This window comes from Callorhinchus milii, unplaced genomic scaffold (assembly GCF_018977255.1).
Source record: "Callorhinchus milii isolate IMCB2004 unplaced genomic scaffold, IMCB_Cmil_1.0 Scaffold4, whole genome shotgun sequence".
In the NCBI taxonomy this organism is placed as follows: domain Eukaryota; kingdom Metazoa; phylum Chordata; class Chondrichthyes; order Chimaeriformes; family Callorhinchidae; genus Callorhinchus; species Callorhinchus milii.
The window spans coordinates 70243705-70260095 of record NW_024704745.1 but is presented as its reverse complement, the minus strand read 5'-3'; the positions used below and the strand labels follow the sequence as shown (position 1 = coordinate 70260095).

At 39.4% G+C, this 16391-nt stretch overlaps 1 protein-coding gene across 1 annotated transcript in view; it reads left to right on the top strand.

The window, feature by feature from the left end:
• LOC103183281 (protocadherin Fat 4) overlaps positions 1 to 16391 on the top strand; it is a 64823-nt gene that overhangs the window by 20711 nt on the left and 27721 nt on the right. Inside the window, exons 6-10 of the mRNA XM_042334424.1 lie at positions 35 to 215; positions 3022 to 3272; positions 4780 to 9126; positions 10628 to 10732; positions 11633 to 11940. Of these exons, the coding sequence (XP_042190358.1) occupies positions 35 to 215; positions 3022 to 3272; positions 4780 to 9126; positions 10628 to 10732; positions 11633 to 11940 (5192 nt within the window). The remainder of the gene's footprint in view (positions 1 to 34; positions 216 to 3021; positions 3273 to 4779; positions 9127 to 10627; positions 10733 to 11632; positions 11941 to 16391) is intronic.

Here is a 16391-nt window from a genome sequence, read left to right as displayed (position 1 = left end):
AGTCGCATGCATTTTGCTTATCTCTTACTTGTAGGCATTCCTCCGTTGACTGGCACTGGAATAATTACCATTGTTGTTGATGACCTTAATGATAATAATCCACTCTTTGACTTGAATGTGGATCCTGTCACAGTCGGTGAAGATGTTCCCATCGGCACAAATGTTGTGACAATCAATGCTGTTGATCCAGACACTGGGGAGAATGGACAAATCAGGTAAGATATCACTGGGGTCACCCTGACACTATACAGACTTGTATGTCTCTGCTACAAACTGGGGAATTTGTTATGGTGCAGCTTTCTCATTATTTCTTCCATCCACCTGCCTGTCTGTTAACACACATTTGCTAAATTTAAAAAGTCTTTTCAGCTAATAATAATATTAATAAGCGGTGATGATAATCATAATAATAAACCTTACATTTGGTATAGTGTCTTTCACAACAGAGGGCATCTCAAAGCACTTCACAGGATATGCGGTAAAGTGTAGTGACTGTGTTTTTTCTGGACAAATGCTGCAGCCAATTTGCACACAGCAATGTCCCACAAACAACCATGAAATGAATAACCAATTTTATTTGAGGGATTGTTGGTAAGGAAACTGGGAGAAACTCCCTACTCTTTTCAAATAGTGCCATGGGATCTTTAACGTCCACCTGAACAGGCAGACAGGGCCTTTAACATCTCATCCGAAGACGGATTTAACATTTAATCTGAAGGATTGATACCTCCAACAATGCAGCACACTCCTAGTACTGGACTGAATTGTCATCTTAGACAATATGAGTCTGAAGTCCTGACATGGCTTAAACCCATGTCATCTTCTGACTGAGAGGCAAGAGTACTACCAATGAGCCAGGCTAACTCTCTTGTTATCTTCTCTTCACTGCCAATGAATAAATCCATGACTCTGCTGTTAGCACAGAAAAGTTCTCTCCAGATTGCAAAGCACAGTTCCATACAGGTTGATTGATTATCCAATATGTCCCTTGCAGATGTTCTAGACCAGGTTAGTCCAACCTTTTGGCTGCTGAGGGGCGGAAGCCAGATTGGAAATAGTTTGCGAGCCAGATAAAATCATCCCCCAGGTCAGATGCAGCCTGCGGGCCGCCAGTTGGACCACCCTGTATCTAGAATGTTAACCTACCTTTCTCTTTTTGATAATGATCAATCTGCTGCTAATATTCAGCATTTTATTAACATCGAGAAGAAATTGATGTGGCTAAATTGAGTTTGAATCCTGAAAACACCATGCAGAATTGGACAACATTACCTCCTTACCTGAAACTCGTTTAGTCACCGTTTAATAACAATATTTTCAGTTTTTTGCTACTGTGTTTATATTACATTCCACGACTGCTCTATCCATATATTGTAAAATCCAGTGTATGTGTGATGTCTAAGCGAATAGCTTGAACTTTTATTTATTTGACAGCTTTTGTGACACATCGCTTTAAATCCCTCCATAACTTTCAGGGAACCTAAAGTATACCTGCTTCAAAGTAACACAGTAACAATTTCAGGCAAGAATAGATTGTTGATCCATCTAGCATACCCAATGTCTTCAGCTTCATCAATAATAATAATAATAATCCTTGCATTTGATATAGCGCTTTTCACGTCTTCTAGACGTCCCAAAGCGCTTCACAGAATATACTGCACAGTGAATTGACTGTATATTTGTGGGCGAACGCGGCAGCCAATTGCGCGCAGCAAATGCCCTTCATAGGCTGATTACTTCAAAGGAGCTACCGATTTCTGCCAGGCACTTTATTGCTCCTCTCGCACTTGTTTTAGTTTGTCCAGCTTTCTCGTAAATTCAATCAACAAGGTCAGGCTGGTCTGGCACGGTCAATTCACAAACTGGGATTTTGTTTCTTAGCCATATATCCAGGAGGTAAATTAATATTAACAATCTCACCATTTAATTTTCCAGCTCAAGAATGCATCTGAAGATTTTACTTAAAATGAGTCTACATACATGGCACTGAACATAACGAATTAAGCAAAATAAATAGTAAAACAGAAAACTCAATGTAAAAGTTACCAGTTAAAATCTGGTTTCAACTACCTACCTACTTAACTGTATCTAGTTCTTTCATCTCTCTGCATGTTTCTCTCTTTCTGTCCATCTGACTCTCTCCCTCTCACACAGATTTGCTGTCAGATGGCTCTCCCTCTTGTTATAGAGAATCCAACTCACATCCTGGAGACTCTACTCTAGTTCTTTGAACTTAATGAATCATTGAAAGCTGGTAGCTCTATGTCCATTGAACTGTGAGTTTGTGAACTTCAAAGAGCTATTCAATTTGGGGGAGAAGTAGAATGGACACCAGCACTTCACATTGTGTTTTGTTTATGGCAGAGTTTCTGTCATAGGACCAGTCTTGTTCACACCTTGATGTGAATGGAACTTCATCAAGCTAGTGAAACAATATAAGTTTCCAAAAGTCTCTTAGTCTTTATTCTCCCTGTTTTTTTCTTTTACATAAGACAATAATAGTTATATACACAATTTTTGAAAAATTGTCACAGCATCCAATTTCCAACAATTTTTCCTTCCACTCATTAAACCTACTCACCCTCGTTGGTAAAACTTCCAAGCTATTTCTTTATAGAAAAGTTAAAACTTATGTGGGGCAAAAGGAATATTTATATAGCGCCCTTCACACGGGGTAGTGTGCCGGAGCGCTTGACAGTGGGTTTGTCTGACTCCGAGCCAGGGAGAGAGGGATGTGGGCCATAAGCACGATGAAAAAGGAAGGTCTTTGGGCAAGATTTGAAAATGCGGAGGGAGGGGGCAAGGCGGAGGGATTGAGGGAGAGAGTTTCGACGTGTAGTGGCTGAAGGCATGACCACCGATGGTGGAGAGGACGAGGGACAAACAGGAGGTTGGAGCCAACCGAGCAGAGGCAGCGGGTGGTGGAGTAGGGGGTAAGCAGGCCGGATAGGTAGGGAGGTGTGAGGGCATGAAAGTATTTGAAAACTAGTTGTACATAATTTGCACTGATTTCATTTCTAGTTACTCAATGGAAGGAGGAGGGTCTTCCTTCTCTATCAACATGATCAATGGCGAAATTATCACTGCTTCTGCCTTGGACAGAGAAACACAAGCTAACTACACACTAACCATCATCGCGACCGACAGAAATAGCACGCAGCCCCGATCCAGCTCAACCTCAGTATCAGTAATCATAGAGGATGTTAATGACGAACCTCCTAAATTCCTGAATGACCCATACGTTGCTAATGTTCCTGTAACACTATACGTGGGTAAGTTACTGAACTCACCTACGTAAGAAAATGAAGTTTACAAACATGATGTTTGCAAAAATGCTACAACAATTTTCCATTCATATACAATATAACATGTATAAGTCTGATCTGTATAATTCATATAATCGTTTAAGTTGTACACCTCTCCAAGTCCCGTTCAAGAATTTATATTCTATGCAAATTTGACATAACTCCTATTTTGCATAAGTCATATTAAATGTATCGTCCCAACTGATATGACTTATGTGAGGTTTACTGTAGTGCATTTCACATCGGGAGAATGTCTCAAAGCTTTATAGATTCAGTTAAGATGGGGTGGTGGGGGAGAGTTAAGGAAGGGATGGGGGAAACCTGTAACAGTTCCGTATTATGGATACAAATTACTCTTTTCCATAAATATTAGCAACATGGTGTCAACTGTTTGTAGTATTTCTTAATTAAGACTTTCAGAAGCACATTTGGAAACAAAACTCCGTTACCAAAATAGATGAAGTTGAAGTAGCGATCCAACAAGTCAGCCACATCGGCCTTCTGGATTTCTTAATTAAGAAATCCCTTTAAGAAATAGAAATGTTGCAAATTTGACTCCAGTCTGCTTTTCTTACATTTAACCAGGGCAAAACGTTGGGAAACATTTCCTTTACTCCACACCCCTCTGTTTAACTAGCAGTTAGAAGGAACCCAGTTATTAGTCGATTGGCGGATTGCTTTTCAGGGGGGAATAATCCCTTCAAACAACAAAAAAAATAATTTCGTCATGTTCATGACTGTTTGTGGGACACTGCTGTGTGCAATTGGCTGCCGCATTTCACCCACAAAACACTGTATATTTATGAGCGAAACGCGGCAGCCAATTGCGCACAGCAGTGTCCAACAAACAGTCATGAATTGAGTGACCAAAATGTTATTATATATTTTAATTAATTTATTTTTTGAAGGGATTATTACTGACTGAAAAGCGATCTGGCAATCTACTGACAACCAGGTTCCTACTTACTGCTAGGTAAACAGGCGTGTAGATTAAGGAAACTTGCCTAAGGTTTCGTCCTATGCTACTCAGTATGCCTTTTTGGGTGCAGTTGCAATCTGATAGGATGAAATCCTTGGGACAAGATGATTTAAAGTTATATGCAGCTTGTCAGTTTTGTCTGTCTCCACAGGGTCAATTTAGAATTTTCTAATTGTGTGATGTAAGGTAATTTGAGACATTGGGCTCAAATTTGGGGTATATATTAAAATAAATCCTTCCTGTCAATCTATAGCTACTCCACGGTGGAAGTGCATTGCATTCAAAGGGAAGTCCTGGGAAATAGTATAATATAATCCTGTTAGAGGAACTGGAATTTCTTATTTGCACAACTTGGATGTCCTATTAAAGAATCCCATTCAGAAATATTACAAAACTTAGATCTAATAACTCATGTGATCTTACTGTTGTTGATTGTAATCAAATTATTTTGGATTGGTTTTGTGTTGAATATCTGCCTTTACCTCACTCCAACAGGCTCAATAGTCTATGCAGTAACAGCACAGGATCCAGACACTGGGATAAATGGTGACCTACGTTTTACTCTGTCTGGTACAAATGCAAAGAAGTTCACCATTGACTCACTTAGAGGTGTGATCATTGCAGCTCAGGTAATGAAGGGACCACTGGATATTACAGTTGATGTGAACGTAATGGATCGAGGAAAAGATCCCAAAATGGACAAGACAACAGTCACAGTGCGTTTTCAGAGCACTACTGACTTCCCTCAAATGTTTCTGGACAAGAAAGTGTACATCTATCCAGAAGATCAAGTGCTAAACACTGTGATCACGAAGGTCAATGCATCAAGCAGCAAAAGAGGAGAAATTGGACCCATTTCCTTTTTTCTGGCAGCGGGCAACATTGGCGATGACTTTCAGATTGACCAACGTACAGGAGAACTGATTATAAAAAACCCGCTGGATTTTGAGATGATAAAATATTACAATCTCTGGATTGAAGCCAGGGATTCGGGTTCACCCCCATTTTCCTCTTATGCCAGAATCGATGTCAACATTACAAATGTTAATGACAATTGTCCCACCTTCCAGCAGAGTGAGTACAGGTGTGAGATATATGAGAATGTTCCAGCCAGTCGAGTTTGTAATATTTCTGCAGTTGACCAGGATTCTGCTCTGAATGGGAAGTTAGAATACAGTATTGTTGATGGAAATCTCAATAATGCATTTATTATTAGTAGTTTTAGTGGAATCATAAGAACCACTCACATGTTAGACAGAGAAAAACGGGCATCATATGCATTGATCATTCAAGCAAAAGACAATGGAAGCAAGTCCAAGACAGGCACAGCCGTGGTCATCATCTCTGTTCTAGACATAAATGACAATGCCCCGCGCTTTCCACAAATCTTCCTTGCACATGTTCCTGAAAATGCTCCAGTTGGTTTTATCATTGTCCGAATGACCATCACAGATGAAGACATTGGTGTAAATGCTATTAGCACCTACAGTATTTTGGATCAAACAACAAAATTACCATTTGCTATCGATCAAAATACTGGAGATTTAACCGTGGCGAAGCTATTGGACAGAGAGACAACTGATCAGTACATTATAAGAGTACACGCCAATGATTCAGCCTGGAGTGTAAACACGGATGTTACTTTATTAGTTACTGATGCAAATGACAATGAGCCCAGGTTCACTGAGCCATTTTACATAGTAACTATTCCAGAGCCTAAAGAAAAAGAAGTGTTTATTCTCCAGGTATCTGCTACTGATCCTGACCTGAATCAAAATGGTCAGGTGTTCTACCTCCTTAAGTTTCCGAATGAATTCTTTGGAATTAATGCCACAACTGGTGAGATCTTCACCAAGCAGTTTGTTTCATTTAAAAATTCCGATCACACCAACACAAATAAAATTAACCTGAGTGTAATTGCCTCTGATCGTGGCGAGCCAGCGAATCAGTGTGAGACAACAGTGATGGTTACAATTGTATCTCGTAATGATTATCCACCTATGTTTTTGTCACATAGGAACATAACCCCTGTTCCTTTGAATTTAACATTCGGCACCAAGGTGATAAAACTAACAGCAACTGATAAGGACTTGCACTCAGATGGAGCAATGGAATATTATATCACTGGAGGAAACAGTTCATTTCTATTTGACGTTGAGCAAGAGAGTGGTTGGGTTTTTGTGAACAATTCTCTAACGTCGAGTCTAAATGAACTATTCAGCATAACAGTAACAGCCACAGACAAAGGCATGCCATCTCTCTCATCTGGTGTTAAAGCTAATTTCCTGATAACTGAAGAAAATAAATTTGCTCCAAAATTTTCCACTTTGGAGATGACTTTTTCTATTCCTGAAGACCAAGCTCCTGGGTTTGTTATTGGGAGACTTACTGCTTCTGACAATGACCAGGGGGTAAATGGCCTCATAAAGTACTCCATTGCATCTGGAAATGATAAAGGTTATTTTACTGTTGGAAACACTACTGGATTGCTAAGTTTAGTTGAAAGCTTGGATTTTGAAATGGATTCCTTTCATGTTCTTCAGATTTACGGGCAAGATGCAGGGTGGATATCGAAGACTGGATCTCTTAATGTTCTTGTACAAGTTGAGGATGTCAATGACAATCCTCCAAGATTTTGCAACACCATTTTTTTTGCGACGGTAGCAGAGAACTCGCCATGTGGCACTGAGGTGCTTAAATTAAATGCGACAGATGTTGACACTGGACTTAATGCTGAGATAAACTTTTCTATTGATGATGGACACACAGATATGTTTGCTGTAGATCAACAGAGTGGAATAATAACTGTGCAAGAGATTTTAGACTTTGAGATGCTTCAGTTCTATGAAATAACTGTAAGAGCTTTTAACTTGCATGACACCGATCACTTCAGTTTGGCTAAGGTGTATATTAACGTAACAGGGGAAAATGAATACCTTCCCCAGTTCAGTAAAGCACATTATAATTTTGCTATTTCAGAGATTGCTCCCAAAGGAACGATTGTAGGTTATGTGACTGCAACTGATCGTGATCTTGGTTGTGATGGAATAGTTAACTATCTGCTTGTAGCAAATAGCAAAAAAAGAGGCTTCAAGATTGATGGCAATACTGGGGTGATAGTTGTCTCTGATAACACAAAACTGTGCGGTGGAAGCTTCACTCTTCTTCATGTGCTTGCTAAAAATGCAGGAATTATTTATGGCTTTGATGTTGATGAAGCACTGATTAATATTACTCTTCTTGATGTTAATAATCCTCCAGTGTTTAAATCGAGCATATACCAGACCCACATTCGAGAAGATGTGCTCGTTGGTACCTCAGTTATAACTCTGATGGCTGAGGATTCAGACACTGTCCCCGAGTGGAATCAGCTCCTGATTGAAATTGAAGATGGAAACACAAATCAATCATTTTCTATCAATCCTAACAGTGGTGTTGTGCTTGTTGCTTCTCCTCTTGATAGGGAAACTTTGCCAGTTTATAACATAACCATCATTGCCTTTGATAGTGGACAAACTCCAGCAACAGGCAGTACTCAGCTCGTGATCATAGTTGATGATGTGAATGACAATGGCCCCATTCTAGTTACTACTAAAGGGTATGTAACTGAGAACCAACCACCTGGTAGAGAAATTCTAGCTCTGAATGCTACTGATTTGGATTTGCCTCCTAATCAAGGACCATTCACTTACCAGCTAGCACACGAGGATTCCAGAAGCTTTTTTACTTTGTCTCCAATGGGCGTTTTGACTACAAAGAAACTGATTGACAGAGAGCATATTACTGAGCTGTATCTGCCTGTCATGGTGCAGGATTCTGGAACCCCTCCAATGTCTTCAATGGGAACTGTACACATCCTCGTTCTAGACCAGAATGACAACCCGTCCCAGCCCAGAAACCTTTACATTCAGGTAAATTATTATGGTAAATACTATCCTGGTGGAAAGTTGGGTAGTGTGAAACCAGAAGATCCAGATGTTTCAGATATTTTCACCTGCAGCATAGAAAATGAGTCAACAACCGCCTTTGCTATATCGGAGTCCTGTGAGCTTCTGTCTGATCAGCAGTTTGAGGAAACGGACTTCAGGCTCACAGTTGAGGCAAATGACAAAGTTCACAGCACAGTCTCCAGCAGTGTTCACATAACTTACCGCAAATTCAGCAATGCCACAATCGACAACAGTATTCTTCTCCTCCTGGCCACACCCTTCTTCACAGAATTTCTTTCCAAACATTATGCGCCTTTCGTGAAGACCATCAATAATTTCTTAAGCAAAGGCAACGCTGAAGTGCATTTATTTGGGATGACGCCTGTGGGTAATACCACCCTTCTGATGGGAGCTATTAAAAGAAGTAATGGGCAGTATATATCAAGAAGTGCTGTAACAGAGTTTTTCACAGCTCATAAGGAGCTCCTTACCACTCGTAGTGGAGTAACAATATCTGCAATCAATTATGATCCTTGCACCACAGATGTTTGCTACCACAGGGCTGTCTGCAGGAAGCAAATCAGCTTCAGCTCTGACACTGCAGTTTTAGAAAGCCCTTCGGTCATTTTCCTAACCCATGTCCTCATGGAGCCTTTTACTTGCAGCTGCTCACTAGGGTATGTTGGTCAACAGTGTGAGCTGCTCATCGATTACTGTGAGTCTGCCCCCTGCAGCAATGGTGGGACTTGCCTCAACTACCCTGGAGGGTTCAATTGTACATGCACTGAAGTCTACTCAGGACTACTTTGTACAGCAGATGTTGATGAATGCCAGGGTGTCCTGTGCCAAAATGGAGCTTCCTGCCTGATTGTACCTGAAGAGGTGCTGTGTATCTGTCCCTTAGGACGTACAGGTAATAATTACAGTAAGAGATAAATACTGTACACATAATGTTTCTTGACGAAAATAATTATATATGTGGTACAATCATTTTTCAGCAACCTACCCATCCAACTAACCACCCACCCACCCACCCATTAATACAATGCCTTTCTTGATAACATCTCAAAGTGATTCATAAAGGCTGAAACCTGAGGGAGGTGGGAAATGGGAGAGGGTAGGAGGGACCAAGGATGTGATTAGAGGTAATTTTTTGGAAGGGTATTGAAAGCAGAGAGGGGGAGTTTTCAGATAGGTATCATGACATTATGAATAGCTTATTGAGATAGGTAAATTTACTGATAATCTAGGTCATATGAGTGAAGAAATTCCTCTTACTGCTAAGTGTAGCAACTTTTGAAGATATAAACGAATAATGAAACATTGTGAAAGTCACTACAATTTGTGGCAAAATAAATTTCTCTGCCTAAATGGCTCCGACAGTGTTCTGAGATGCTAGCCTGGAGAAAGGGTGCTATAAAAATGCAAAAGTATTTTTCATAGCACCATGGAAATCGAGGCCACGACAGAAGGGACATTTAACTCATATACATTTTTGGCATTTGCTCCCTGAATATTATTTCTAATAGGAAATAACATTATTATAGGAAATAAGATTATGGGATACAGTGCATAGGCAGTTTGGGACATATGTGCATGCGACCACCAGGAAAGTGGAAGGCAAACTGGATGGACCTTGGTCTTTTTTCATCTAGCATTTCTTATGTTCTTATGATTAAACTAACTATTCCCGCATCCTTTAATACTCTTCCTCCAAAGGTGTTTTTTTTTTCTAATTCCTGTTTGAAATGCTCCCAAATGATACCACTCCAACAGCCACCCTCTGGCAATAAACATGAGTTCTCTGTTCCCAGTGCTGGCTTTTTTAAATATATATATATAAGATTATACTGTATTGCTCTTTACAACTATCTTTGAATGTTGGCCACCTTTGCTGTAAAATCCAATATTTAATATTTTTGCAACATGACATAATTTTTTCCAATGCCTTGGTGAATAATTCTAGACTACTTCTCTAAAGTTTTACAGTTTCTTTCTTTCTCTAATTTCCCCTTACATTTTTATTCCTGAAACCCACTACCCGGTTTGTAAGGCAGACAGAAAATTTGCCCCTAAGGTGCTCTTGAGATGAGGTACACAAGAGAAGCCTGGACTGATTTGTCGCTTTCCCTGTCTGCTTCCATTTTATTTTTATTTTTTGATGAACTCCATAACCCTATTTTAAGACTTTCCGCCTACAAACTAGAAATTTGCTGTGTGTTATATTGCAGGTATAAACCTGTTTTGCAACCCTGTATAATGAGTTTCGGTTTTGTATATGAAACCTTTGAGAAGGGGGATTTCAAACAGACGCAACAATCTATTTTAATACCTCTCTCGAAATACTAAAGCTACTTAAATGTTATGCATTCAGACCATGATCCATGTGAAAATAAAGACAATTTTTGTTACAGGTAAATTTTGTGAAAACACTATTAATCACTGTCTGGTGTCTCCTTGTCTAAATCATGGAATGTGCATCAACCTTCCCAATGGCTACAGTTGCAAATGTCCATTTGGTAAGTGGCTTCCTATATCAACATCATGCCAACCCGGATGAATTATGATCCAACAAACAGGGCTTAATTTTGTAGAGATGGCCAAAAGTGATATTAGACTTCAAGTTCCTGTACAATCAGGAATGTTCTGTTTGCTTTAGAAATTGAATCCTAACTTTTAGCTAAGATTCAAATATATATTGTTTCAATTTTAAAATTATACACAAAATGTTAATTGTACTTTATATGCAGAGTTTTTTTGTTGAAGAGGTCACTTTGTAACTCTAGCCAAGTAATATTCAGAATCATGAAATTACATCTGTGTATCGTTACTGATACATTTGTCAAATTATTTGTGAAATGTTTTGCAGTGCTAACAAATGTTTAAGTATCGGAGGTATGGGGTGGGTAATTTGTGAATTTGTTAACACACTAAATCAAGAAACACAACAACACAAGAGAAATTTCTATTAGTTTTATATGATGCCAATCTGAGGGCTTCACTTCCTACAGGGGGCACTGTTGTCAGGTTTCCTATGGAAGTGGAGAGAATGTATTACATTTTAGCAAATTGCACAACACAGCAAAGTTTGAAAGAGAAGATAATTCTATGAGTATAAGTATGATTAATGATACATAACTATGTGTAAATCTATGATTTATAACTATGATTTATGCTTCCAAGCAAGAAACTCCATAGATTCCCAATAGGCCAGTTCTTAATGTTCATTTGACACAATGCGTGAATTTTTCACCACGTCAATGAGGGAGAATTCTGCCAATGTATATCAACCTTATAATTTTCAACAAGGCAAAATATTAACTCTATTGATCATCACATAAGTAGCCTTATTGACAGCACTGTCCTGCTATAAACCATTTTCCTATAATGTTTTCTAAACTTAGCCTAATTCCTTACAGGCACAAGTGGGGATGAGTGTGAACTGGACAGTTGGGGATTTGAAGAACTGTCCTATGCGGAGTTCCCTTCCCTTGATCCTACAAACAACATCATTTATATGGAGTTTGCAACAGTTAAAGAAAACTCTCTCCTCCTGTACAACTATGATGGCAAAGAAACCACAGGCGGTGAATTTCTTGCCCTAGAGATATTGAATGGCAAGGTCGCGTTTTCTTACAACCTTGGCAATGGAACAGTTAGACTGGTCGCAGACCAGAGAGTGGCAGACGGGCAGTTTCACACAATAATAGCAACTAGAACGGGGAAGGTAAGAATATTTACACAAGATAATATTTCATATGTAATATTAATCTTTGCATTTGATATAGCGTTATCAAGTCTTTGACATATTTCAAAGCACTTCGCAGAATATACTGCAAAGTGAATTGACTGTATATTTTGTGGGCGAAACCAATTGTGCACAGCAGTGTCCCACAAAACAGTTGTGGTTTAAGTGACCAGTTTATTTTTTTAAAGGGATTATTACCCCGGGAAAAACGATTTGCCAATTGACTAATAACCGGGTTCCTACTTATCGCTAGGTAAACAGAGGCGCGCGAAGTAACAAAACTTGCCCAACATTTTACCCTGCCCGGGAATCAAACCCAGGTCCTCCCACTTGTGAGGCAAGTGTTCTAATCAATACACTACAGGACTCCGTGTTCACTCATATGGGGGTGAATAATGTCACAGATTCAAATGTTTTTGTTTGTAGAGCTGTCTCGGTGTGTGGGTGGGTGGGGTGGGCGGGATAGGGGTAGGGTTGAGACACCCTACCACAGACGTCATGGAAATTAAAAGCAGCATCATTTTGCAAACTTGTTTTACACAATTCCAAGTGGTTTTAAATCCTCCACGCAGAATAAACAGGGCACATTCGTAGCTCCAGCCTCTGGGTGTTTCAAATCTGGTTATCTTTGTGCTGGCTTTGATGTAACTTCCTAATACAAACATGGCATTAAATATGCTTAAAGAGAGACTCGGGGGCTATTTTGCTTAGTTTACTCAATGCAACACATTAATTGAATGGAGCTCTGGGCTATTTACTTCATTTGATAACTTCATCAAATTTGTCACTGTTTACTTATAAATAATTATAATGTAATTTTACTTATAATTTAAAATGCATTAAAGGTATTTATAAGCACAGCCCAGCTGCAAAATCAGTAAACTTGAGAAACAGAGCAGAAAAATAGTGAGCAAATGGAATTGACACGTCACCTTTCTCCACTGACTGTATTTTAAGCCTTTTCACCTTTTGATGAACACTGCAACGTGACTTGCATCAAAATGCATCACAGTCATAAGAGCATCATTGAACCAACTGCATTGGAAATCGTGGTGGTGAAAACCCAGCTGATCTAAATGATCTCCCTCCTCCAATATTCAAACCACTTCCAATTTCAGTCTATATAATAACCCTTACATTTGATGTAGCGCCCTTATCACGTCATCGAGATGTCTCAAAGCGTTTCATAGGATATAACTCTAAAATGGTAGGATGTGTGTATTTTGTGGGCAAACTCAGCAACTAATTTGCAATGTCTCACAAATGGACATGGAGAGAGTGACCAATTTTATCTGGAGGATTGTTGTCCAGCACCGGGGATAAACTTCCTTCACTTTTTCAATAGGGATTTTTAACATTCACCTGGCCAGACAGATGTGACCTCGGTTTGACAGCTCATCTGTAGTATCAGAAATGGTGTGAGGTATTCCTCAAAATGCAGGTTGACCAGTGAAATTGCGAAGTGGTCGATACTTGCCTACAAAGTTCACAGTCACTACACATTACAGTATATTTTGTGAAGTGCTTTGAGATGTGTTCCCAACATGCAAAGCGCTGTATCAAATGAAAGGATCATTATTATTATTACTTGCATAGTGTGTGTGTAAAAAAAAGTGTTTGGTCTTGAGAGGAAAGAACTTCTATTTTTAATTTTTTATAGCATCATATCATTCTTGAAATGTCTCAAAGTACTTTACAGCAAAAATTATCAAATGTGGTGACCATTTTTGCAGCTAAACACAGGAGCCACTTTGCACACAAACAATCATGAGTTGAATGACTAACCTATTTGAGGGATTGTTGGGCAGATCAATGGGAGAATCTCCCTTTTTTCCCCAAAAACATTAATAATGATAATAATCCTTGCATTTGATACAGCGCTTTTCACGTCTTCTAGACATCCCAAAGCGCTTCACAGAAGATACTGTAAAGTGAATTGACTGTATATTCGTGGCCGAACGCGGCAGCCAATTGCGCACAGCAATGTCCCACAAACAGTTGTGGATGGAAAATGACCAATTTATTATTGTTTTGTTTTTTTGGAGGGATTATTATTAGTGTCATGGGATCTTTAATATCCACATGGATAGGGACACAGGACCTTGCACACCCTCAGGACGGTACCTCTAACAATTCAGCATTCCCCCAGTACAGCAGTGGAGTGTCAGTCTACATTATGGGTAGGTCAGTATATATTATGGATCACAACCTTCTGATCCTTGGAGAAAACTACGAACTGAGGCAAATTTCTGTGAAACTCTAATAAGTAGAGTTCTTCAGGTGAGCTCTCCTGTGTTGGAATAGAATATTCTTCACGACCCAGGGTGTAGGATGAGCATCTTACACTCTGGATTGTCAGGGCAGGAGTCTCTGTAAGGCTTGTGGCAGTCTGGTGTGATTTGAATTCAAATCTGAAAACTCAAGTATATTTCAATGCACACTTCAGCTCCAAACTATGATGTGCTTAATAATTGATTCCTTGGAATCTATTTGTCATTGAACTGACAAGAATTATGCCTCTGTTTTTGACTAGTAGAGATGTCTTACAGAAAAGCCTGAAGGATTACATTATGCAGTGTGATTTTCTGTAATTGCTCCATGAGCCATTTTAAAACTTTGTACTCTCTGGAGAATTCAGACTAAGAGAGTTGGCAGGCTTGTACTAAACGTGGTGGTGATGACAATCCTCTCAAATCAGTTTCAGGCAGCTCCTTGTATTCTGTGTTTTTTTTAAAGTTGGGGTTCAATAAATGCTCAAAATTCTAATAGATAACTTGAAAAGTGGCTGATTTATATATTTGTTTGGTCAGCCGGGTGTCTGACACATGCGGAAACCCAACACCATGTTTAAAGGTATCCACCCAAACTGAGAGGTCTAAGTTCTCTGGGGCGATACCCTGTGTGAGGGGCGCTATATAAATGCAAATTGTTGTTGAAATTCTAACATATTGAAATGGAATGCGCATTCTTTTCCTGGATGGATGTAATCAGATTACCTAATTCGAGATAGTATTAGAAAAAGCCAAGGGTTTGCAGAGGGTTTGCAAAGGCATTCATTAATAGCGATGCAGAACGACGCACCATGAACAGGGAATCTTGCTGGTTAATGGCAATACATCGCGACTGATTTTCAGAAATCAGGTAATTACTCACTGAGTTTTGGAGGTCACACAAGACAGCTGCCTACCAGATGTATTCAAAGATTTACAAGGAAGGTACAAGCACGGAAATAGGCCACTCGACACAACCAGTCCATGCTGGTGTTTATACTCCACACGAGCCTCCACCCATTCTCTGTTAGCAACTCAGTCACAATGAATCAATATAGTTACAAACTTCTACTGTTTTCAATAACTATTTTATTAACAGTTTCCTTTTGTCAAATTTCTCTCTGTTGGTGAAGATATTTTTCATAATCTCATCCTGATCCAGATGTCTGCATTGAGCCAGTGGAAGGCAAAAGGAAGTGAATTGGACTAGACCAGTACAGTATTGTCCCTATTACATCGAGAGGATGAATTACTAGACTAGTTTTGCTTGTCTCCCCCACCATCACCACCAATTCAAACAATTTGGCTCTAAAATCTAGGAAAGAAACTAGCCTAGTATACAAGTATGTCTTGAGAGCACCAGAAAAACCAAGAACCTCTAGTGTGCATCTGCAATGATCTCCTCCTCCCATTCCTTCAATTGGTAAGAATCTTCATGCATGAACTAAGCTGTGTGTGCTGAGATAATATCATGAGTCTTGCTCCTAAATTTGAGGTTCATGAAAATATAAAATGACGTTGTTTTGTGCCGATGTAATTGCAGTATGCAGCCAAGATGGATGAAAGAGTGATCTTTACTTTATATTATAATATTATAATATAATAATGATAATTTGGTCACTCAATCCACAACTGTTTGTGGGACACTGCTGTGTGCAATTGGCATTTCAGCCACAAAATATACAGTCAATTCACTTTACAGCATATCCTGTGGAGCGCTCTGAGACATCTCAATGATAAGGCACTATATCAATTGCAAGGATTAGTATTATTACATTCTCCAGGCTACTTTCACTGAACATCATGCAGCTCAAAACCACCCCCTCCCACTCAGATCACCTGACAAATTGAATAGAACAAGCTCTCCAGCCCAGTTGGAAACTTGAATACGTGCATCAGATACTGGGAACAATAGGAAATTAGATCACATATCATCTTCACTATACCCAGCAGAAATCTCGGATACATGTGCCAATTGGCTCATTGTTTGTGCTCTGCCATCTTGTTAGCTCACGACAGCTCTTTATCTTTCTAATCCCATTTCCCTGCCTTTTCTTTCTATTCTCTGTACTTCCTAAGTACCTATCTATTTCTCACTCTAGCCTAAAATGACACTCCAAAGCAGTGCTGAGGGTATGCTGCATTGTCAGAGGTGCCATC